This window comes from Echeneis naucrates, chromosome 12 (genome assembly GCF_900963305.1).
Source record: "Echeneis naucrates chromosome 12, fEcheNa1.1, whole genome shotgun sequence".
Lineage (NCBI taxonomy): Eukaryota > Metazoa > Chordata > Actinopteri > Carangiformes > Echeneidae > Echeneis > Echeneis naucrates.
The window spans coordinates 13,238,538-13,262,214 of NC_042522.1; the positions used below are offsets into that span (position 1 = coordinate 13,238,538).

The 23,677-nt window shown below is 39.0% G+C and overlaps 2 protein-coding genes across 3 annotated transcripts in view; one reads left to right on the forward strand and one right to left on the reverse strand.

Moving 5' to 3' along the window:
* pappaa (pregnancy-associated plasma protein A, pappalysin 1a) overlaps positions 1-13,809 on the forward strand; it is an 82,314-nt gene extending 68,505 nt beyond the window's left edge. For both annotated transcript variants that reach the window (XM_029515384.1, XM_029515385.1), the window contains exon 22: positions 7,596-13,809. In XM_029515384.1, coding sequence (XP_029371244.1) covers positions 7,596-7,700 — 105 coding nt within the window. In that variant the 3' untranslated portion in view covers positions 7,701-13,809. The remainder of the gene's footprint in view (positions 1-7,595) is intronic.
* A 3,646-nt stretch (positions 13,810-17,455) lies between these two features.
* Positions 17,456-23,677, reverse strand: part of astn2 (astrotactin 2) — a 228,906-nt gene continuing 222,684 nt past the window's right edge. The window contains exons 21-23 of the mRNA XM_029516439.1: positions 22,296-22,396; positions 21,557-21,740; positions 17,456-18,147 (exon numbers count right to left, since the gene is read on the reverse strand). Of these exons, the coding sequence (XP_029372299.1) occupies positions 17,907-18,147; positions 21,557-21,740; positions 22,296-22,396 (526 nt within the window). The 3' untranslated portion in view covers positions 17,456-17,906. The remainder of the gene's footprint in view (positions 18,148-21,556; positions 21,741-22,295; positions 22,397-23,677) is intronic.

The following is a 23,677-nucleotide window of genomic DNA, read 5'->3' on the forward strand; positions in this document are numbered from 1 at the left end:
TCAGGAAAGTCGGAGAGCAGCTTGCTGAGATGTGACCTCACTTTTGAAGTAGTTTCGCCGCTGTTGGTTGACGCTATCTCATCTCTACATCTTCTGGCCCCAATCCAGCGCAGGGGCTCAGCCAGAACTTGCATAACTCACCGTTACTGACAGACCCCAGTGTGAGGATAGACTGCATTGAATTATTGCAGCAACTAGAGGTCGAGCTGGGTAAGAAGAGGGCCCAGTTAGGAGGTATGCAGAGTTAGGAATTGTAATGTTGCACATCAAAGGGAGGTATAGTCTGAACATTGTCTGTTTGGACATCAAGTAAGGATCTCTGCTTTTGCCTTTGATGGTTTTGACATTATGGTCTACTTCCTGAAAGCCCCTTACTGGCCCAGACAGTCCCTGTGCTTAGTCTGAAATCATCCAGCTGACATTAGATCATAAAAAACAAATCTTCAAATACAACTATGCATTTTTATATTATGTTATTTACCCTGAGAATACTTTAGACCTTGTTTCCACACATCAAGCACAACAACTTAATTTTAACCTACATTAAAGCTTCTAAACGTGAACATGTGCCTCATCCTGCACCTTATAGCTCACGAACCAAGCAAACAGTCAAGCATGGGGAATCTCTCTGCTACGTTCATTTCTCAGCTAATTAGCTGCTCAGCTGCTGCACATTAAACAGCATGAAAATATATCTGCGCTTCGGTCTGTTGAGAGTCTGGATAGGGTCCTTACTCTTCTCCATGGTTGCTTATAAAACACTGACTGCTTCTGGCTTGTAACAATACAGTGAAAGTTGTTTTTATTTTACTGGGGTTCAGCCCACCTTTTGCTGTCAGTCAAATGTGGCCATAATCCCCCAGCCAGTTGCTGAGAGAGAAAAAGAAAAAAAATGTAGTTCTGACAATTCTCCATTTTTTTTTTCTCGTAATATCACATCAATTTTGATAATATCTGTCGAATTCCCCTGACTGCAGGTAATAGCAGTTGGACTTTAAACCATCATGTGGAATCTGGCTCAGGTTTAGTATTATAGCATTTCCAAACTAAAGATGCTACATGCCTATGGTCAATAGTAGTGTCTGCATAACAGGTGTTACCGGTTTGTTGAAATAATAACTGCAGGCAAATGGAGGAAATTAAGTAAATACTTGGTACTAACTTCTGTCACACCAGCAAAGATGGAATAGGTGAAAAGGAGGCTCAGTCCATTTACTCAAACCTCGCTATTTTCAGTCAGCTGCTATGTTACAAATATACTAAGTGGATCACCTGAGCTCCAAAACTGCGAGATGCTTGTCCAATTTCTGCTTGAAGGCATTTACCCTGGCATTGTTCAAAGGAAACTGGTCTGTCTGCCTGGTGTTTTCCACTTGTGGGTCCCCTGGAAACTGTTCAGAAAGATACGAAAAATTACTCTGAAATAACCAATCATAATTTGATTTATCAACTGCCAGGAGCACGGGGCGAGCAAGGTTACTGTGGGTGAACAACAAAAAGGAAACACTAAGGAATGAAGCTGATATGTGAAGTGGATAAGGCCGCAGAGGAAAACCAGATGTTTGATATAATCCCTTTTGCTTGTTAGCCCATTGCCTAATTGATGCTGCTTATTCACATACACATGTTGCTTGTTGGTGCCTTGACTAATATAAACCTTGTTTGCATGAAACACAAATTAACCTGAATGTCAGTTTTAAATTATTTGCCTGACAACATTATCTCGGGGTTTTATTGCATTACTTTGATATTTATTTATTTTATTTAATTTTTTGTCCACTTTTAAATTTCCTCTGTATTTGTTATCGTTTTGGTACTTGCATTTAGTTAGGCATTTAGATTTAGTTGTTTATTCCTCTAGGGCAAAGCCTTCATAGTTATCCCTATTTGATCAACTCCGTCAAAACAGAAACAGGATACTCTGCACCTGATTCTGATTTTCCACCGAACTGAACACATGCGTGGCAGGCAATGGAGGACAGAGCTGCACATAAACCTCTAAAAACAAAGAAAAATGACACAATATATGACAAAAGGAATCTGAAACTCATTTATGACAGACCTTTGCCTCCAAGCTGCTGAGTAATACACTTGCTGGGTGACGAAAAAAGGCAGTTTTTTCCTTCATAGTGGGAAATAAATCCAGACCACAAGTGAACTTTGTCCCAACTTGTTTAATTGTTCTTGAATGCAGATTCCTGTGTCTGTGTCACCGTGGACGTCATTTAATGTCAACTAGGATCTGGATTTACTGCTGCTTAATGAACAGTGTGTTCAGACCTTCACATAAAAATTCTATTCTGAATAAGTCAGCTGAAAGAAACCAAATATAAATTTGCTGAAAGGATTTGAGTAGTACTGGGTTGTATTTATTTAATTATTGGAGTTTAAGAAGCCGCTGCGCCCACCGGAAAAATATTTTTGTCAGACATTAGCAAAATTATAGTCTGCAGCAGTGTGCAAAGCAAGTATTTTCAGTGTTTCAATTGACTGCCAATATTAACGCTATTTGTTTTCACTGAATTGTTGCTGGGGACTATTAATGGGTGACGCTCTGTATGCGTGATTCAAGTCACTGGCTTGTTTACGCATATATTCCTGCTAATGTAATGTGTTTGCTGGGATACAGTCACTGATTTACATGTATCTCCTGGATACGTAGATTATCCCTAAATGCTCAAATCAACTGACTCAGCTGAAGAGAGTAAATGAACAGATCATGAATCAGTTCAGTTTATCCACCTAAAACATATTTTCCTTGAACAAATCATTTGTGAATGATTCGACTCACTTGATACTGACCTGTATACCGCAATCTATTAATCCACATGAGAATCATCCTACTACAGTTGTATTTACTTCTTGTAAGAAATCTAAGTTATAAACAAGCCTCTCAGCTTTCATGAAAAATAGGGAGTGATATTACATCTGTTAATGCTGGAGCGACTTGAAATTCTTTGTGTTTTGGCCACAATGGCCCCTCGGTCACATCCAGTTCTCCCAATTATTATTGTGTTGTAAAAACCAATTCTGTTTTACAGACTGCTCAAATAGAAATTAAAATAGGGGCTAATCTAATAATCCAATAGAAGACAAATACAATACTTTTATCTATAGATAAAACAAAAAAAAAAAAAACAAACAAACAAAAAAATTAATGGATTATGAGAAAAAGACTTTTGGAATTAACCCTGCAACAAGAAGTTCTGTTTGGTATAGACAGAGCTCAGAGACAGACACTTAATACAACTTCTCAAACACTTGTTTTCAAAGAAGTGGTCTTTTCTAATATTACAAATGCGGCATCCAAATTAAAAGTCAGTAATTCAGCCTTTGTTTTGGCGGATATTTTATTATTTATTTTGCTGATTTTCTAAACGTATTCTGTCCAAATTAGGCCTGTTTGTTTTTGCATTTATTTATTTCTTTGCCTTGTGATGTCAGGCAGAAACAAACACACACGCACATTAATTCACATTGTCACCTGTACAGCCACTCTCATGCGCAACACAAACATGCAGCACATGAAAAGACACACCAGCCACTAGTTGCTTTGATGGGTTAGGTGACTCAGTGAGGATCTTTGACTGTGCTGTTGTCCCCAGTGTGTTGTGACACAGCACATTAGAACAAGGTTATTACCTCCATACACACACACGTATTATTCGGTCCTCGGCCAAATCTTTTTACATCCACTGGTCCCCTTTAATCTTAAGTACTGAAGTGAAGACAAAATAAAAATTTACGGCAAACCTTCGGCCTTCCTCATTATCCGGAGTGTGTATATGTATGTGTGTGTCTATCTTTTTGTCCTTTAAGTCTGTCTAATAAGTCCAATAGTTACAAAAGAAAATAAGCTTCCTGTACTTCAGATTTTACTCACGGAACCAAATCCAAACGTGCACACCACAGCTATGTTTTCACTCCACTGATGGAGGATGTAGACCACACTGATGGGAACATCTGCTCACCCATCCTCAGCGGAAGATGCTTGAATGACTTTGTTATGGCAGTCTCATGATTTTTGTGTTTCCCAAAATCAAACACTGTGCCTTTCAATGCTTCAACCTGTATATAAAAAGAAATGCTATTATAGGAATTAGATTATCAGTTCTTAAATATTTCCAACTTCTTCCTGTTTTCTTTTGCTGAGTTTAAGCCCCGCATATCATGAATAATGCTGATTTAGGACATGGGAAAAAAACTATACTCAAAAGCAATGAAACGCCATTGCTCATTTAGTTTTAGTTCCCTTTCCAGCAAATGCTGCTCTCATCTTTTATTTTGGTAGAGATTTGTGTATTAAAGAGTTCTGGATGACTTGCTGTGTATTATTCCACCCCAGGAGCTTTGAAGGTGCTAGGACTGGCTGCACGTAAGGTCACCACAGGATCTCCCCTTAATAGTTGCAAGCTGTTGGCTGGATTTGGAGAGGCAGGGAGTAAAGGAGGCCAGAGTATGCCTTTCTGAGGGTTGCCTGTGCAAGACCCTTTTTGTAGGTCCCCTCAACCCCCCCTTTAGTTTGGAAGGAATTCCTTTTTCAGATGTTGGAAGCCGTACGCAGGGGCCACCGATTATATAGTTATACGGCTTGGCCTCTCTAAAACAACTCTTTCTAAATGTGCCTGCATGTTTTTCTGTCTACATTGGTGGTGGGATCTTGGGTAAGTGCTACAATCTCTCCCAGCCCTTCGCTGCTGTTTACAACTTTCAGTCTGGCACAAGCATGCTCACTACGTGACTTGCTATGTGCCACGATTGATGTTTGTGTCCTAGCTGATGGTCCGTGATAGCCACCCCTGATCACTAACCTCTCCATCGGACTTGGTGACTCACAAGGCAAATCTCTTTGCTCCCTTTGAAAATGTCATTTTCCTCTCTGCGATTTTGCCTATAATTACCGTAGAGACGTCACATTTTCACTCAACTAGATGCCAGACTGAGTGACATCAGCGACTCTTTTTTATTTTAAAGTTTGAGGGAGCTAAGTCAACTTAATTTCCCATTGCCAAGGCTCGCTCAGGGCCAGTAGAGGAGGGGGCTAAGGCAGCATATCCACAAGCACTACGGGTATTTCTAGATCATGGAACCTAGAAATTGGTCGTTACCTTCGTACTTTGTGTTTTGTAAAGCCACTGCGATATACTGTTTATGGCAAATTATTATATAAGCAGTAGTATTCCATAGCTCTCTTTATTTCCAACTTTTCTGTGTGTAGCTGTGTGTGGGGAGAGGGGGCTGAGGGTGAAGGGGCCAAAATCTGTGCGTAAGGGAAAGGAAGGATAACATGCAGGGCTTTTATAAGCAGCTGTGCAAAGATTTAAGTTAAAAGATAAACTGTGTCAGCTCAGATGTTTCTGACAGAGTTGTAATGCACTCTAATAACCTCAGTTACTTGCTAATGAACAGTGTTTTATACATCTTTAGATCAGTCAGTTCCCTTTTCCCCAGGCCTGTGCCCCTTCCATCACCTCCCTACCTCTAAGCACTGACAGACACACTCTGCACACACCGAAATGTAGAGAGGAACTCTGTGTTATTTTGACCTGTTCCTCAGATGGAAGGATGGGGCTCTGACAAGGTCTGTGTTTTTCAGAAGGGCTTTCATGTTGCTGTTAGTGGGTGTCCTCCCCCAGTTCTCCTCTAGCCCTGGGACATAGGGCAGCATGAGGGCCCCCAGGCTCACAAGGCCAACCAGTCCCATTTCCCAGCCACCCTGAGAGAAACTCATGTCAGGGCCAGATGTGGCAGCTGGAGCAGCCACCCTTGAGGTCAAGGTCAAAGGAAACCATGTCAAATTTGCCACCCACCATCATTCTCTAGATAGAGCGATAAACAAAAGTGGCCTTCTAGAGGAAGCGAGGTGTAGGGGGGAGGTGGGAGGCATAGAGTGATAAGAGGGAGTGGTAAGAGACAGAGCGAGAGGGGAAAGGTAAAGCAAGGTGAGAGTGTGAAACTGGGAGATACTGCAATTTAACAGAGAAAGAGTTAGGTGAGAGTGAGGAGCTTCAAAATATCCACAGAGGAAAGGCTGCTCACGCAGTTGACAGCTGTTCCTGAAGTGTGTCCTGACCTGGGCTTGTAAAGTCGTCACATGCAGGCCTCATTTTCTTAGAGTCTGGGCACTTCCCACCTGGTCCTCACATTAGGAACACCCACACCCCCCTCGACACACACGCACACACAAACAATTTATTTTATACCCTATTTCAAAGGGGAGCCTGCGTCATTGCTCCTCAGCGACATGCATGTGCCCCCATGTCATTCCACAGGACTGCTGCCGACAAATAAGTGATTCTCACAAACTTTTGCTGCTGTTTCCTGTGTTTTCTATGGGGGTATTTACTTTACGGTGTAATTCAAAGCAAAATGTGAGGTGGGCACTTTTGCAATCATTTTTTTAAAACTCTGATTTCGACTAATTGAATTTATTGCAACTACCACAGGTTGGTATATTTTTCTCTCCGATTTCCATTACTGAGATGTTTTCTAAGCTAAGGAACTTCTTTAATGGTTATTAGAATTGAAAAAAGTGTGTGCTTTTTAATAAATTTGTGCAATTTTATGAGAAAAAAAAGCTTTTCATCCTTGCACTGAGGTAGCATTTAATATCTATTATAAGAAGATGAATGTAGTTGTATGCATTTAGTGGTAATTAGTCGCTAAGGAAGTGAGTCAGCCTCAAAGTCCCCAAAACCTAGGAGCTGATAGTGTGCAATGCAGTGGACACTACTGTTATGAATGTTTCTTTTAGCGGATGGCAGGTTCTCATTTCGTAGTCATTCTTTTGCTAATGCATTCAGTAATTACTTGACGAACCTCCCAGATAGTATTAGCTCCTGATGCAATTTATTTGATGGCATTAGAATCAGCTACTCCGTATTCACGTAATTGCACCATGACCCACCCCTGGAAACAGCCCCACCCATAGCAGCCAGACAGTTTCATTAATAGCATCAAACTAATAGCTGTCTTTGGCATGAGGCGTGCTGTCAACTACGCATCCGCATTGGGGAAAAGGACTCGTATTATCATTACATTTACGTTGTATACTGAGCTCCTTTGTGCGAAGGAGGCAATACCACTTAGCCCTAATAAGAAAAAATTACGCTGGCCATCGGCCCCCAAATGATTGATAAGTCTGATAAGTCACCAGAACACAATTCATGCCCCTGGCCTGCTGCCTGCGCTCCTTGACTTCGACCACATGTGTAACTTGTTTGGCTTGAGAAGGGGGGATACATTTTGTGTACCCAAACAGCTGAAGCAGCTGTTTGGGTACACAAAACAGCACACAGAGAGGCGAGCAGACAAGGCAGCAGCAGCAGCTGGTGCTGGTGACGCATTACCAACGTTATCCAGTGACGTCAAACACCAGGGGCAACAGACAATGATCTTCTGGTTTTATTTTCACCTACAGTGTGTCTCTGATATTCTGATTATTTTTTGTAATGTACACCCTTTTTTTTTTTTATATATAACTCATCTGATTTGTTTCCACGGAATTCAGCATGGCTCCTGAATGGGCCAGTGGGTTGTAGTTTTAAAGGTAATTACACTTAATGACTCTTGGTATCTTTGTCTCCCCCACCCAGGTGATTCCATTCCCCATGTCCTGTGACATACGGGATGAGTGCTCCTGTCGGGATCCCAATGCTATAGAGAACAGAAAGGACGAACACGTCCATTCCCTAGGGTGACCAACCTGAGCAGGGACCTCCGTTCAGCGTCCCAGGAACCTCGCTCCTACACAACACAGCCAGAGTGGCCGAGGCAGACCCCTCCTTCATCCTCCTCTCGGCCCCCAGTTTCCTGCACATGCTGCTTAACAGGCATACCTCTCCATCCATACTGCAACTCCAACTAGCTGAAACGCCTCTTCTTCCGCCTCCACATCACAGAAAGATCTCAAAAAGAGGATGGGACTCATGAGACTCCACAGAAAACTTCATTTCTCAGCTGAAAAGGAAAGTAACCCCGCATTATCATCATTAAAAAAAAAACAAAAAAACCCACAAACATATAGCAAGGACAGAAAAAATTACATGAAACAACACTTGTTTTTTGAAAGAATAACAAAACAAACAAGCAAAAAAAAAAAAAAAACTAAAAAAACCACCACCACCACCAACAACAACAACTAAACAAAAAACATAACCAAGCCTAGGTAGCATGCCTTTTGTTCAGTTTTGTGCTGGCTTCAGTGTCTATTTTAGTGACCTTGCTCTACAATCACATGATTGAACTTAAGGTATCTACAAATGTGCAAGTTGGGGGATTGTGTTGATGTTGACTCTGTGTTTTGCAAAAATGAAGGAAATCAAAACAAATGTTTAAAAAAAAAAAAAAAAAAAAAAACCTCACGCACTCTAAAGGCATGTTCTACATCTTTTTCTGGAGGGGCTAGAAGTTTGTGCTTATATCATTCCTGGTTTCTAACTGGTCAGGCATTCTGTATCTCTGTCCTTTTGCGGTATCAAATGTGTTTCTTCATGGGCACACGAGAGGCTATGGAGGCTATTCTGAGGTTCATGGGGAAAGAGACAGCCATATTGATAAGACAAGACTCTACAGGTGAACAAGATAAAAGTTTTAACTAGTGAATATCACCCAAGCTGTTTGCTTACATTAAGATAATAATATTGCAAGTTTCCTGAAATATTTTGCTCACATATGCAAATGATGCATAATCATATCAAAGAGACAATGTGCAAATTAGTAAGAAGTCTGAACATCGGCTCATGCCTAGTTCATAAATTTAATTTCACTCTGACGTGTGTTTTTACTGAGGCAATTCTGAATATTTTATTTCTCCATAAATCTAAAAATACCGTCAGCCATGACAAATAAATTTTCGCCATGTTTTTACCAATAAAATTCAGGCCATCGATGAATGATACACGTACAAACAAACCCTCTGTTAAAAAATAAAAGTAAAAAAAATAAAAAAAACAAACAAACCAAAAAAAAAAAACAAAAAACAAAACAAAAAAAAACGAGACAACAATAAAACTGGACATTTTGGTGTATGTCAGTGCTACTGAATGAACATTTCTGGCTAAGAGTTTGAGAAAGAATAATAATTTTGAGAAAACAGCCTTCAATTCAGAATCAGCATTTCATTGAAAAGAAATGTATTATCAAATTCCATACATTTTTTTATTGGAAACCACTATTTACAGACACCCTGTTCGGATTGCATCATTTTATGGGCGAGTCGCAGCTTTACAATGACACCTGGTGCAGGCAGCGATCGTGGCACTGCGATTGTGGTACCCAAACACATATTTCAAGCTTTTTTTTCTATGGAAACAAAACTGCCCAAAAAACAGTGCATGAGAAAAACAAAACTAATTTTCGCCTGCTTTGTCTCGCCTCAAGTTTCAAGCCACAGATTCAATGCAGATTCAAGTCATAATGAAATAGACAAACACGTAAACAAACGAAAGCAAAATCTTGAGCATTTTTTAGCATGACTTCTGCTCCTGTGTTTGCTGCTACTTGCCATCTTCACATCACGATATCTTCTAAGGTTAGACAGCCTTGTCTGCCTTGCTGCTTACAGTACCTCTCTCTAGCATTCGTTCACACTTTGCATTAATATGCAAATACATACAATACTTTCCATTCACATGAATACATGTTGACAATACCACATATGAAATGCACTAAAAACTTTAAAAAACCCAGAACCTCACTAGTCATTCCCATTAAACCCAACTGCCCGAGACAATACTAGCTTACGTACATTGACCACGACTTGAAGAATGTCATCGATAACACCTCACCTCGGGTTGGCGTGGTTTTAGTTTCAGTTTCAACTTCCCCCTCATGGCACTTGATATTAAAAACTTTGTTACCTCAAGCGCCAATTTTTAAAGTTTATACTGAAAATAAAATGATCCCAGTCCTGTTCAGAATGTAGTCAATGCTTGTCAGGAGTCTGTGGCTTCTTTTTCTTTTTTTTCTTTTTTTGTGATTGCACAGTACTGCACAGCACAGTCAGAAATAAAGGGCTGAACACAGGCCATGGCTCTCAGTGAGCATGAATGGAAGGATACCACATGTGACATACACACACACAGACGTGTTTCTCTCATTTACCTCCCTCCCAGTTGCATTGGGCTTTCATCTCTGGCTCTGCAACCATGTTGTCTATAAAAATGACGTTTGGATGTATATGTCAGTGCAGCGTTAACAGTCACAATATGATCAAAAGTCCCTGAGAGTCTCTGTTTTTACCATTATGTTTGTGTCTGCAGTAAAAAGTGCACTTGGTTGTTGTCCGCACTTCTCAGTATTGTGAATTTAGGTGTCTGTACCCGCCAATTAACGTCATCAGCTTACATGGCTGCTTTGACTGCTTTATATTTTACTCCTCATTATTCCACACACAGACATGCACACTAGGTTTTCCCCATGCACATTTGATAATGAAGGCTGCTCGGCATATTAATCCAAACTTTGCTGCTCCTACTTGGCTTCAACAGCAAACATGATTACAATCAGCATGATTCGAACTTTTCATTTCATTTGGGTCAATGGCAAAGTCCCTCTGACTCATTATAGGCTGCTAGAGCATCCCAGATCAATCGCATAAATAGGGGAACAACATGTACACAAGAAGCAGTACAAGTTTGTAATGCCATTTTTAAAATTAATGTTCGCGAAGAACTAAGATAATATCACAACATGCAGAGAAAGTGAAAAGGTATTATTTTCCACCAAATACACAGAAAAAAAATATTGTAAATATTACTTTATGTTCTTGATTGACGGGAGCATTGAGAAATGTTTTTTTTTTTTGTTTTTTTTTTTCATTTCCATGTATTTAGTTTTTACAAAATGTCATATTTAATCAGTGTTTTTATTATTGACCTCAGTTACTGCACTTTTTAGTTGCCATGTAAGAAGAAAAAATATATCTTTCAAAAATGTTTAGAAGCTGCTATTATCAGAATGGTGATCTGAAACAAACTGTATGATATTCAGTCATTTGACTCCCTGTGTCGCTATTAGCTTTCCTGTCATTAGTGTTTTAGTCGTATCTGACACTAGATACTCCTTTAAACTTTGCATTCAATGTTATAAATGAAGTAGGTAGGCATTGTCACTATGAACCATATATTCATCTTCTGTCATCCTAACAGGTCCCAGATCTTGCCAAATAGGGTACACACCAATGGATTATCTGCAAAAACACAATACTTTGTCAGAGATTTGCCATCTAGCTCCATTGCAAATTTGTTTGTCTTTCATTTTTTGCCAAGATGGTTCATCCATGGTTGATGGTGTACATTTTGGAGAGACCTAGAGATGCTGAAGGTGAAGAAAAAGCTTAAATGAAGAAATTCCCATTGAAAGACTTTGTAACTTTTATGAAATATGAAACTTTGTAAGGACGTTCTAAAGGCTAAATAATCTTCAAAGATTGCATTTAACACTTTATATGAAAAATATATAGCCCTGGTTTAAAAAAAAAAAAAAAAAAGACTTGTATTATGTTAATATTATCAAATTATATGTAATATTAGTACTTCAGATACTGCTGCTTTACATAGAACTGTTACCAGGTGGGAGAGACTGACCTGCAATCACTACACTATGCCAATGACATGCAGTACCGTGGTTCATCATCTGCCACTGAGGTCACTGGAAAGCCAAATCCAACAGTTTGAATGGATGAATCCAAAAATCTGTCATTGGAGCTTTCCTTTATTCTGAGTTTATGCAACCTTGTTGTTGTTGCTTCCGCATACTTACATTACATGATAAATACAATTACCTGCATCACGTGGATACCAAAAAAAGATGATCATTATCGCTATCAGAAAGGCTACAGAATGTGACTGCATGTCAACTTGAAAAATTATATTCTTCATATTGGAAAAAGGTACCCATAAGCCATAGCTAAATAAGATATTCATAGAAGAAAAGTATAAGATTGCGCATTGGATGAGGACATGACCTCTCTACTGTAGTCTTCACAGGATCCCTTGCTGTACCTCATGCCTGTAATGTTTGCTGCTTCTATATTTTTGGTATTTTAGTGACATTTTTGCGTCTCATAACAATGGTGTAAATAGTAGAACTATTTATTGAGAGTGTTATACTTTTTTAAGTTATATTTAATGTCCATGTAAGTTATTTTTTACATTGTTCTTATAAACAAAAACATTATTGGTAGTGAGTCAAAACTGTCATTTTGTCTTTGTCATCACGCTTGGTTGTGATCATTGACCGTAAACTCTGATCAGACTACACGGCAAGCCCACAGCCAGGAACGAAATCGCATCGGCCATTAAAGTGTAGATGGACACTGCTCGCATCTAATGAGGATTCACCACATTGGAAAATGTTACTGAGTGCAGTGTATCTTTTTTTTTTTCCCCCTTTAAAAGCAGAATGTAAAGTTTTTGTTTTTGTTTCTTCATTTGCTTTTTCTTTTTAATGCCCACATTCATGCATACATTCAAGGATTTGTTAAAAGAAAGCCCAAGTAAACAACAGTTAAGAATCTAAATCCGCCAAATAGCAAACAACATTTTCAGAGCTGGTGTACAGCACAAGGAATATATGTACACAGCTGGCTGAGGGCAGGAGGAAACGGGCAAGTGGCAACAAGAGGGATCCAAAATGGATTGAAATAAGGACTGGAGGTCAAAAGGCATCAAATGGTGCCCCAGATAGAGCAATCTAGTAGGAGGCGGGGAGTAGCGGGTGGGCAGAAAGAGAGGTAGGGATGGGTGGGCTGCTTTTCCTGGCCTGTCTAGCTATTTGTCCAGGTGTGAAAATGTGTACTCACAGAGGCTGCGTCTGGGCCAGAGGTGGCCGGCGCTGACTGGCAATAGGCCGAGGCCAATGAGTCAGTTTCTCCTAGGGGTGGCAGCCATCCCTCTCTGGGACTTACCCCCTTCTTACCTCCACCTCCCCACTCCTCAACACACTGCCTCATCTGTCACTGTCAGGTATGCCTGAGCGGGGCGGCCAGGGTCAAGCTGGCCCTGTGAAAATGAGAAAGGATGTTTGCCTAGCTTACAGAGCCGTTTGAAGTGAGGCTGAAGGAACACAGTTCTTCTCACCTAGAGCCTATGCTTATCACATAATATGACTTTTTTTTATTTTATTTTATTTTATTTTTTTTTTATTTTGACAGGCTTTGATACCTTTCCACGTTTTCCACCAACAGTCGCGCCTTTGTTTCTAATTTAAGACCTGGTTGTTGTATTGCTTGTCTAAAAATGGCAGAAACATTGTAGTATCTAACTCATTATAAAATGATGGGGAGTGTGAAAGAGAGTGTCTGAAGCCCTAATGTTTTTGCTCAGATCATTGTGGAGAAAAAACTGATGTGCCATCTTGTTGTAAGACATTTTCTTTGTGTATTGTAACACATGAAGTACCTCTCACAGGCCTCTGGTTATAGAATGATCCACTTACGTCTGTTTCCTAATCCCTTGATTAATTAAAAAAAGGTGAATTGTCCTTTTTTCTAAGTGGGGAGTACAAAAAAAAAAGTGTATTTACATATTATGTGGATATCTAGTGGTATTACTGCGATGTTTCGTACCTGATTGCGCAACAAATATATTTTAAGATGTAAATAATAATATTATATGATGATTGTATTTGCAAACCATGTACTAACTGTTTGGGAGTAGCTCTCTTGGATTGATTTTTATCATAACTATTATACCAAGAGATGAACCGTGAATATGTTGTGCATTGTGTCAAAGTATCACCTGCGAAGACAGAAAAAACAAAAGAAAAAAAAAAAAAAAAGACCTGTGATGCTTTACAACACCACTCGCTGTCAGCATTTATTTGTTCATAAAGGCTTAGTACAAGCACTGTTGTCAGGTGTCTAAACCATGAATTTATCCATTGAGTCAGAAATTATTTATTTGTTGTGGAGATGAATAAAGTCATATTGGTCATCGCTGGGTCTTAGGAGTCTGTTGAATTTGATCCTTGTAATGAAACATGACTGATCTTTGTTACTTTTGGGAAGTTCATTTGGAATTTTTCTGCTTTAACTGGCACAAACCAACAGTTTTCATTTCTCCTCACTCCATACTGTATATTGTTCAGTCCTGCGCCTATGCCTTTGTGTTTGCTGATAACTTCACCAACACTGTAAAGGTAGCTATCAGACTGCGTACTCCCTCCCTCCCTCTGATGGCCTCCTCTCCTTGGTTCTACACAGTATGCACTTTTTCAGGCACATATACAAGAGATTGGACTTTTATGTTTCAGTCAATGTCTCTCTCTGTTTTCACAGTTGCAATTAGATATATTTTTGGTGCTCTGGTACATGGCAAAACATGTCTGATGTGTACTATATTTTCATAAGGAAGAGTCATACAGATGAGTATCATGTTCATTTTGCTGTCATTTATTGTGTAGAAATAAAACACTGGTTAAAGTGAACTTAAACTGAAGAAGTGTGGTCACTTTTTTTGGAAGTTAGATTATTTTTTCCATTAATGGCGTGTCCAGGTTAATTTTGGAGCTGCTGTACATTGTGTTTTTAACTCTTGTGTGTGCCTCTATAAAGGGAATGTTTCTTCTGGAAGTCATTGAGGTACCAAAGATCCATGGTGAACCCTTTCAAAATAATAAAAAAAGGACCTGAGGTGGTTATAAAAGAGGAACTCATTCTTTAAGCCTCCATTGATACATTGGCATGGAAATGTGAGTGCTGTTCCTGGCACACCAATGACGTTAATGGCCTAATTTGTGAGAATGAACATCAAGCTACTGATTTTTAAAGTGCAGTTAATGTTGCATGACTGGAAAGAAACTGGATCTGAGCTTAAAGGAATAGTTTGTTGAGGGAGATGGAAAAAGAAAATGCTTCCCAGCAGCTCACATGCAGAGAAGCATACCACCTTCAGTTAATGATATAAATTAGAGTAATTCATAGGGGATAGCTGTCTGTTAGTTTAGTGAATGATTTCCTCCCTTTCCAGCTCAATGTAAATATTTTCAGGTTGGATCATGTTGTAAATTGGGTAAAACTGGAGAAATAACATGCGTTGCAATATGCCGACTCAAAAAATATGATGATTTCAGCCATTTTCATCTGTGACTCATTTTGCCATCATGCTAATTAATTCTGATCCAAATATCGGTGCGATATTGTGTAACTTCACTGTAGTGGTTTTTCACCCTAGGGGCTTTTCTCCGGGGAGGTCTGTGTCAGTCCAGGCAGGACATATGAAGCATGTGCATCACATCAGCTGATCAAAACCATGGAAGATTGAATTTGACCATTTAATAAGCCAAATCACTGAAGTCAATAGCACATTGTTCTCTGCTGGTACATGTTGGTGTTAATGGCTCAAGCTGTTTATGACTACCTAACTAGGTATTACTTCATCTCTGGGAGTCTGACGAAAAAAAAAGGTTACTTTTCACCTAGACTGAAGTGGACTGGAAAGAAGAGGACTATTGAACGACCAACAAGTCAACCTAACTAGCTGAGTATATATATTAAAAATATGGCATGTGGGGAGGTTTTATGGATTTCAGTGCACTTCATCAGCGGGGGATGCATTAACACAAAGAGTTAGCGTTGTAGGATCACAAAAAAAAATAAAAATAAAAAAAAAATCACAATTTTTCTGTATAAAAAAGTGGACACATGCCACAGTTCATTGATTTTAAGTCATGAATACAATTGGTTTTGGATGTGGGTGTTCCGACATGTGTTAACAGTTGAGGTAACAACATCCCGTTCTTCAGTTTCTTTTGATATGACGTAAATGCACCACAAGACGAGCATTCAGGATTAAACAAGGAAGTGTGGGAGTATCACGTACCAAAGTATCAAATGGGCTATTAACTCACACACTGTGACAATTATTCAATCAGCTATTTAAAGACAAGCAATGGTGGAGTAAGTGTAACGTTTAAATGGTACGTTTGAGTCACTTTCTTGGTGTAGAGTGAGCCGTTTGGACTCCACCGGATTGCATTTGAAATTGATACAAACTGAAAGGTATGCATTTCAAGCAACATCTCGTCTAAATTAAAATTATTCAGTGCAATGGCACACCAGAAAAATAACTACCAGGTGGGAAGTAACTAACAAGGCTACACATTAAATCATCTGCAAATACATGAGGAGAACATCTGGCGATCTGGTAAACAAATTTTGGAATGAAAAGTTGGAAGGGGCCAATTCAATTGTTTTGGCAGTAAACTGGGTTTCATAAAAAATTTTGTAGCTGTAAAAGTAGGATTACTTTTTTGATATATTTCGCTATGTTGTTTGTTATGTTGAAAGAAAAGTCTTCAGATTTTATATACATTTTTAATATATCACATTCTTCAGAAAAAGACAAAGCCACATAATAATACAGATGTCCCCCTTTTTTTTTTTTTTTTTTTTTTACAATTTAAAATTTACAATATAATAATTTATTATTACAATTGGCATAAGATGAGATGAGAGAAAATACTGAAGAAAAAGAGGCATTGTTTTGTCCTTATTTAAATAAACCATGGCTTTAAAGATGTGACACTGGCTGGGAAAATAACAGGACTAAAAAAGGACCACAGGTGATCCAATTGCTGATTCTTCACAAGTCAGTGCTCTGTACCTCACAATGTTTAAGTTGGCTGGACAAAAATTGTTTGGGCACGTGAAAATAGTAAAAGTTATTATGGCATTATTCGCCTCCTGTGTTTTCCACGAGTGCACATAAATGTGGGCAAATACCAAAATCTGTAAATTCATGAGGGGAGAACTTTTTAAAGATGCATTGACATTCCCATATTGGGACCTGTTTATCTGTGTATAATGGATTTATTTTTAATATTCAAAGCTTGTCAAGTGCTGAATTCAATCACATTCCACCGACAAATTGTAACTTATCATTTGCTTACAAGTACATTAAATGGGTTTGCAGAAATGATAAAATACAGTTCTAATATCTTATTTAACTTTTTTCCCCACAGTAACTGTACTGTTGGTGTGTAAAAATCACACACCAGAACCTATAATATTATTTAAAGCATTCACTTTTAAGACTTCAGTGTGGCAATAGCATTGTTTGTGTGATATAGTTTTTTACTATACTATAGAGTACTACACTTTCCATAGTACTTGTTTTGGGCACTTCAGAATTAAAAAGGGAGCGATATGATTCTTAGGTCACTGCACTGCGTTCGGGGATGAATTAAAAGTCTGTGAATGAATGTGATAGCTCTACGCCATCCACGCTGCATAATTTCAACAGGTTTGTCAATCCTGTTACCACACAAAGCCTTGCTATTTCAGTTGAATCTATCAAATGCAATACAAGACCTACTACATCGAGACTCACTTACTGATTTTAAATTCATGAAGCAAAGAGTTTTTTTTTCATTGATGTGAACTTGAAAATAAGTAAGTGATTTTAAAATGGCTTTTACACATTTCAGTTTTTCCTTTCAAATAAAGGTAGTAAAGGCAAATAAGTTATGCTATTGATTTTTTTTTTTTTTTTTTTTTTTTTATGTGTCCCAGGTAAGCTTCAAAGCACCGAAAAGGAACTACAATATTACATTCAAAGTACTTAAGCCAAACTGTTTTTCTCTTGGCTGAATGATATTTTACATGTTCACACTGCACTTTCTCATTGATATGTGCAATCACTGGCGTGTCGCAGTCGCGAAATATGTTTCTTTTTTTTTTTTTTCCTCATAATAAAAGTAGGCCACACAAAAATATGTTTTTCGGTAGCTTTAACACAATGTCCAGTGTATTCTGAGGTTTTTTAGGCTCTCCTGGTCTTCAAAATGCACCAGTCATTTGAGAAACACCTGCTGCAGAGTGGAGTGACAAAGTACATCAATCTCATGATGTCATTTTGCAGGGAAACAAAAAAAGATGCACTGCTCATCTCCAAACTCCTTTTTCATCGGAGTTTGGTGTTGCTGTATGTGTTGCGCTGCACAGAAATGAGCTTCTCCATGCAGGTGGTGCGACTTTCATGTAAAGAACTGTGCCTGGTTTTACTGGGAGGTCGGCCCTCTTCGCTCAGAAGACAGTAGACGTACGCCATCGTGTCGGTGCGGCTCTGGATGTGAGTGCTGCGCAGCAGGGACCGGCAATAGTGGCTAATTTTCTCCACCCTGCGAAGTATCAGGTTGGCTTTTCTGTTGGAGGAGACAAAGACAAAATTAAAAAAACAAACAAACAAACGTATCCAAAAACAAAAGCACACCGAAAGTCCGAAGAGTCTCGACATTAAATACACAATGAAAGCACAAAAGATTTGGACACAAACATTCATGAATGCAGAGCGATCATTTTGGTGACAGTGGAAAAGACACATTGAACTAAAAATAATAATTCACACAGTGGTCTGGCAAAGACAGCCGAAATTAACACCCCACAATCAAACTATCAGTTTGACATGACACAGAGACAAAGGATCCATTTCCTACAAACGGAGAGAGACCACGGGTCAAATGGTCATCGCCAGAGGATCAACAAATGGATACCAGGCAAGGTTGCCGTGAAACATTAGATTGTTTGATTGTTACTTATAAAGAAAAAGTAACACTCAAAGGACTGTGATTATAAGTAAGGTTTAAATCCTGGACTCTGTCTCACACATGTATACACACACATAAACTAAGGCTTCCTGCTCTTCCTCTTTCAGTAACAGAATCATAAATCACCAACCTTGTTCCTGAGTATTTCTCTTTTCGGACACAAATCTGGTGTGGAAAAATATAAAATCCACTCAGTCAAACTGCCTCTAATTTAGGAAGTGTTTATATGTATTAGATTGGTTTCAGATTTCCATCATATAATTCCTTAAATTGTAACACGTAGATAAGAAGAAATCTTTCAGCCACCGTGAGGGAATTACATACATGAACAATGTCTGTCTGGCCTTGTGCCATTCTGCTCTTTTGCAGATAAGTTTTAATTTATGGCTTTGGTTCACATGTTTGTTTGTTCGTTTTTCTTTTGCCACGTTCTCCAGGTAACTGATTCCTTGTCTGCACACGTAATCTTTTCTTCCTCTTCAGCCAAGTTAAAACCAACCATAAGTCATAATCAAAACTGTAGAAATGCCATAGAATATTTCCATACAGTTTTTTGAAGATTTTGAAGAGGCAGTTTGAGACACCTGACCAATGCCAGATTCCTTTAAAATGGTCGATATTAAGAAGTGCTTTATATTTCATCAACCCCTAAGAGATGTATGTTTCATCCCTAATTGGGAACCTCAAAAACGTTGCCTGATATTGATGATTTGCCAGTCCTAACCCTAACTCTAAGGTTGAGAGGTTTTTTTTTTTATAATTTTTTATATAAATTATAAAATAAACTGTTGTGTATATATATATATATATATATATATAACTGGTACATAAAAAACGGTAGCACAGTGGTTACTTTCCCTTTTAACTAGTTGCTTTTATATTGCTGTAACTCAATTACTAACTCAGCAACGTAACACGTGCAACACTGCCTTTAACAAAAGAAGAAAAGAAAAATGAAGTGCTTTCATTTTTCACCACCTGTAATTTTAAATGTATGTACAGCTTATGTGACCAGAACTCCAGTTGCTCTGATGGGCCGTCGGTCCGGACAAAAACCAGCACTAGCAATGGCCTTCTGAATTCTCAGGTAGTGTTGCCAGAGGCAGATTATCTGGAATGAAGAGCCACTCCAGGACCATCCAATTCATTTTTGTAAAGGTGCCTCGCACATACAAATACACAGGAAAACACATCCATTTTAGATTTTGCAGAAGAGGAACACACCTATAGTACAACTGCTCAAGGTAGTTAAGTTCACATGGACACTGAAATGAGGAAAACACACGCAGAGAAGGGCAAAATTCCATTTGTTTTGAAAAGCAGTGTCTGCAGAGCATCAACATCTGTCTTTAGTTAAGCAAGGAGTACAGACATCCTTTTCACTTATTTGCTGAAAAAAGAAAGGGGGCGGGGGGGAGCATTTTCTCATTTCCCTTAAATTCTTACGTCTGAAACAACAGAATACCAAACACATAATCAAGAGGGGCTCACAAGCACTTGAGGTATAGACAAACAAACAAGTGGCATTAACTACTAAAAAAGAAGGAAATATGGCAGATGAAAGCTGCAACTACAGCAAGAAAGTCAAAGCAATTTCAGGCAACTCAATCCTTAAGTAATTGATTACAACACAAACAACAGCTTCAAGGGATAGGAAGGGTAGCCCACAACTGAAAACATCAAATCAAGGGTGACTGATGTGTGGGGATAGAAAAAAGTACACTGCAGTAGAACATAATAGTTGAGTTTACAGAAAAGGTAAAAAATATATATAACCAAAAAAAAAAAAAAAAAAAAAAAAAAAAAAAATCATAGCAATTAGAGAGAACAGTACAATTATGAAAGGGGGTTTGTGTTCAGTTGAAACGATGCTGGTGGATATTTGGGGGCTCCTGAGATTCTCAGCTCCTGGAGGAGTGCTGACTGTGCTTACGTTTCACTTGGCCATTCTGTTACCTTTTAAAAAGGCACCACCAATAGAGCCTGATTGTAAATTACCCCAACGAGGTTCAACCCTGCCAACTTCAGGCAGTAAATAATCCCTGCTCACTCATCCAACAGCCACCCCCACCTCCAACTGCCCACACACACACACCTACGCAACGTACACAAGCACAACATTTCAACCACCCCGATCTCCATGTTGAGTCCCAGTGGCACAACCTGTGCCTCCCACCCCCCTTCACCAATCAGAGTGAGGCAGAATCTTTCTACAGACCTCCTCCACAATTATTACATTATTTATGGCTTAAGAAGGACTGCTTCCAGAAAGTGGGGGTGGACAAACCAAAACATTGGTTTGTAATTGGATAAACCAAAACATGGACAAACCAGAGCAGTTGTCAGCCACGTCAGACTCGGGTACATGCTTCTTTTTTTGTTTATTTTATACTCTGAGACTATTGTTCATCTCCCCACTGGGCACTTCTGCTGGTCCTTGGGGGTGTCCCTGTTAAGAGGGTCATAGGTTAAGGGATGTCAGATTGCCATGGTTTGGATACGGAGGATCCTTTTTTTTTTTTTTTTTTTTTTACGAGAGAAGAGGAAATAGAGTTGGAAGTTGAGTTTGTGTTAGCTGACTATCAAATTTAGTGTTTGGCTTGGCACTCAAGCACTGTTTTAGCATCGCCATGGTAATGCGAGGAGTGACTATAACTCCGGAGTTTTCATGGTCATCTTGTCCATTTGCTTTCCAGTTAAAGCAGTTTGCGGGGGGGGGGGGGAGGGGTGAGGGGTTGTTGTGCAATGGTGCTCATGCTTACAGGGAGTCCAGACAATGTGATGAGGAATAACTTTAATAAAGTCGAATCTGGCAGCACCAGGTCAGACAGCTATGGCTTTTGTTATGTAAGAAACCTCAGGATGACTGTGATTGATCCGAAACAACACATTATCACATAAGATGGCAAGGAGTCACCAGTGACTGGGAAAAATAACTAAACAAAACATTTGAAGCTTTTGCAAAAACTGTGTGGAAGGTTCGTGCAGACAAATCAAATCTTCTCACCTGGGGCCAAGCTCATCCTCACTACGCCACACAAAATCTCCAAACTTCTCATAGTGGGAATTGTAGTGGTGTTGGACTCTGTACAGCAGTGGTGGAGGGATCTCCATCAGCGTGTTGTAGGCCATCTGCTGCTCCTTCCCACTTGTGTAGCCGTTGTATAAGTTGTAAACCTTGTCTGCTATCTCTGTGAGATAGTAAGAGAGGCAGAGTGGTGAGAGAAAGCTTCAACAAGCGAGAGAAAAGCAAAGAAGCAGAACAAAGTGTATGACAATAATTTCATTAAGAATATGCAGCAGACAGAGAGCGCACGCCAAATTATCCTAATGCTTAAGCTATTATCAAAGGTCAAGCTTCAAATATAGACTGAAACTTTCACTTTCCACAACGCAACACGATGGTCTCTTACCTGCAAAACATCAAATGATAATTGGATTTGACATTTCAAATTGGTGGGTCAAAGAGAATATATGTGAGCATATCCATGTATCATTTTCATCATGAGTCGGGATGAACCCAAATATTAAAAGATGATGATGAGAGGTGAATTTAAATTCAGGGTAAATATATAAAAAGTAACATTGACGTGGTTAAAGAGATGAGAAAACATGAAGGAAGCTTTAAGCTTATGACAATTTCCCCACTCAGGTTTTGTAACTATGTGAAAGGATATTAAAAAAGAGAAGCAACTAATTTAAGGTGGAGAAGGCACCATTGCTAAAAGTCAAAAAGGTGAGAATACCTTCTGCTCGGCTGTCATCCACCATTGGACAGGATGTCCGTACTGAGACGAAACTTGATTCAGAGTGACTGCCTCGGCTATCCACAGCATTCAGAGTGAACCTGGAAATGACAGAAAATCACTTCTTTGTCACCAACATCTAAGACCAAATAAGGTGCAAAAGTGAGCAGGAAACAGGAAAGCCATTACCAGTGTACCCTTGACTTAAGTTACAAGCTGGAAGAAGCCAAACACAACTATTTGCTCACTGCATCCAATTGTAGAACGCACAAAAAAAACAAGCCAAAGAAAAGAGAGCAATAGAAAAATAACATGAATAAGGAGAATAAAGAGAATAGCAAATAAGGGAGATGTTTAAGAAGTATTATCTTTTAACATCATAAAGATAAAAGCCATCAGTGTTCTTAGTCAGAGATTTTCAGTTTTATCATGTGACTCAGAGATTTGGAGAAAATTGCTTTGATAAAAAAATGAAGAAATGAACTTGGCAAATATGATCTAATTTGTCTGCAAATGTATTCAAATACAATATTTTTTCTGGTTAAAACATAAACTGATAGTAAACTTGAGGAGCCCAGTGAGAACATACTTGTGAGTGAGAATATGATCGCAATTTTTCATTAAACGGTTTGTGAACAAAGACCTAGGGATTGTAGAATTTAATTATATCTGAAAATGAGTACAGCCAGTATCACAATGGCTGCGGAGAGACAAATAAAGGATCCGGCATCCGGCTTGACTCCAAGAACTCTGAGAGGATAAAGTTCCTCAGTGAAAATGTCAAGCATCAGGACTTTTTTTTTTTTTTTTTTTTGGGTTCCATGACTTCAGGGCCACCATGGACCCCGATAAGATACCGCAGTGAACAGTTCAAGACACTGCAACAGGAGATGAGACGCGATGAGGACATGTAATGCATGTCAAGTATTGTGGGGCCACAAAGCTTGGAATAAAAAACAAATGACCTTTACATGTCCTTTTGAAAATGCCAATCTGTGTACTTCTGAATACGAAAAAAGTACATGGAGGAACTGCTCATAGTGAATCTTAAAAAAAAAAAAAAAAAAAAAAAAGAATTAAGGATGAGGAGTGCTGGAGATGAAGCCATCAATATCCTGGTACCAGCGGGTGGAATGTGAATACCTATTTGCTGCCACAATCTTGACAGCAGCTGAACTTTAAAATTGCTGCCGCAGCTCAACATGTGACCAAAGTAACCACAAAAACGATCCCAAGGAAAACGCTCCAGGGGTTGCTTTTACTGGTTCCCCGATTCCAGCGTCTCTTAGCTAAACTTTCTATATCAATGGTGGCATACTGCTAGTCATTTTATCTAATTTCTGTTCCAACCAGCTGTCTCCACAAATAACATTTCAAATGGT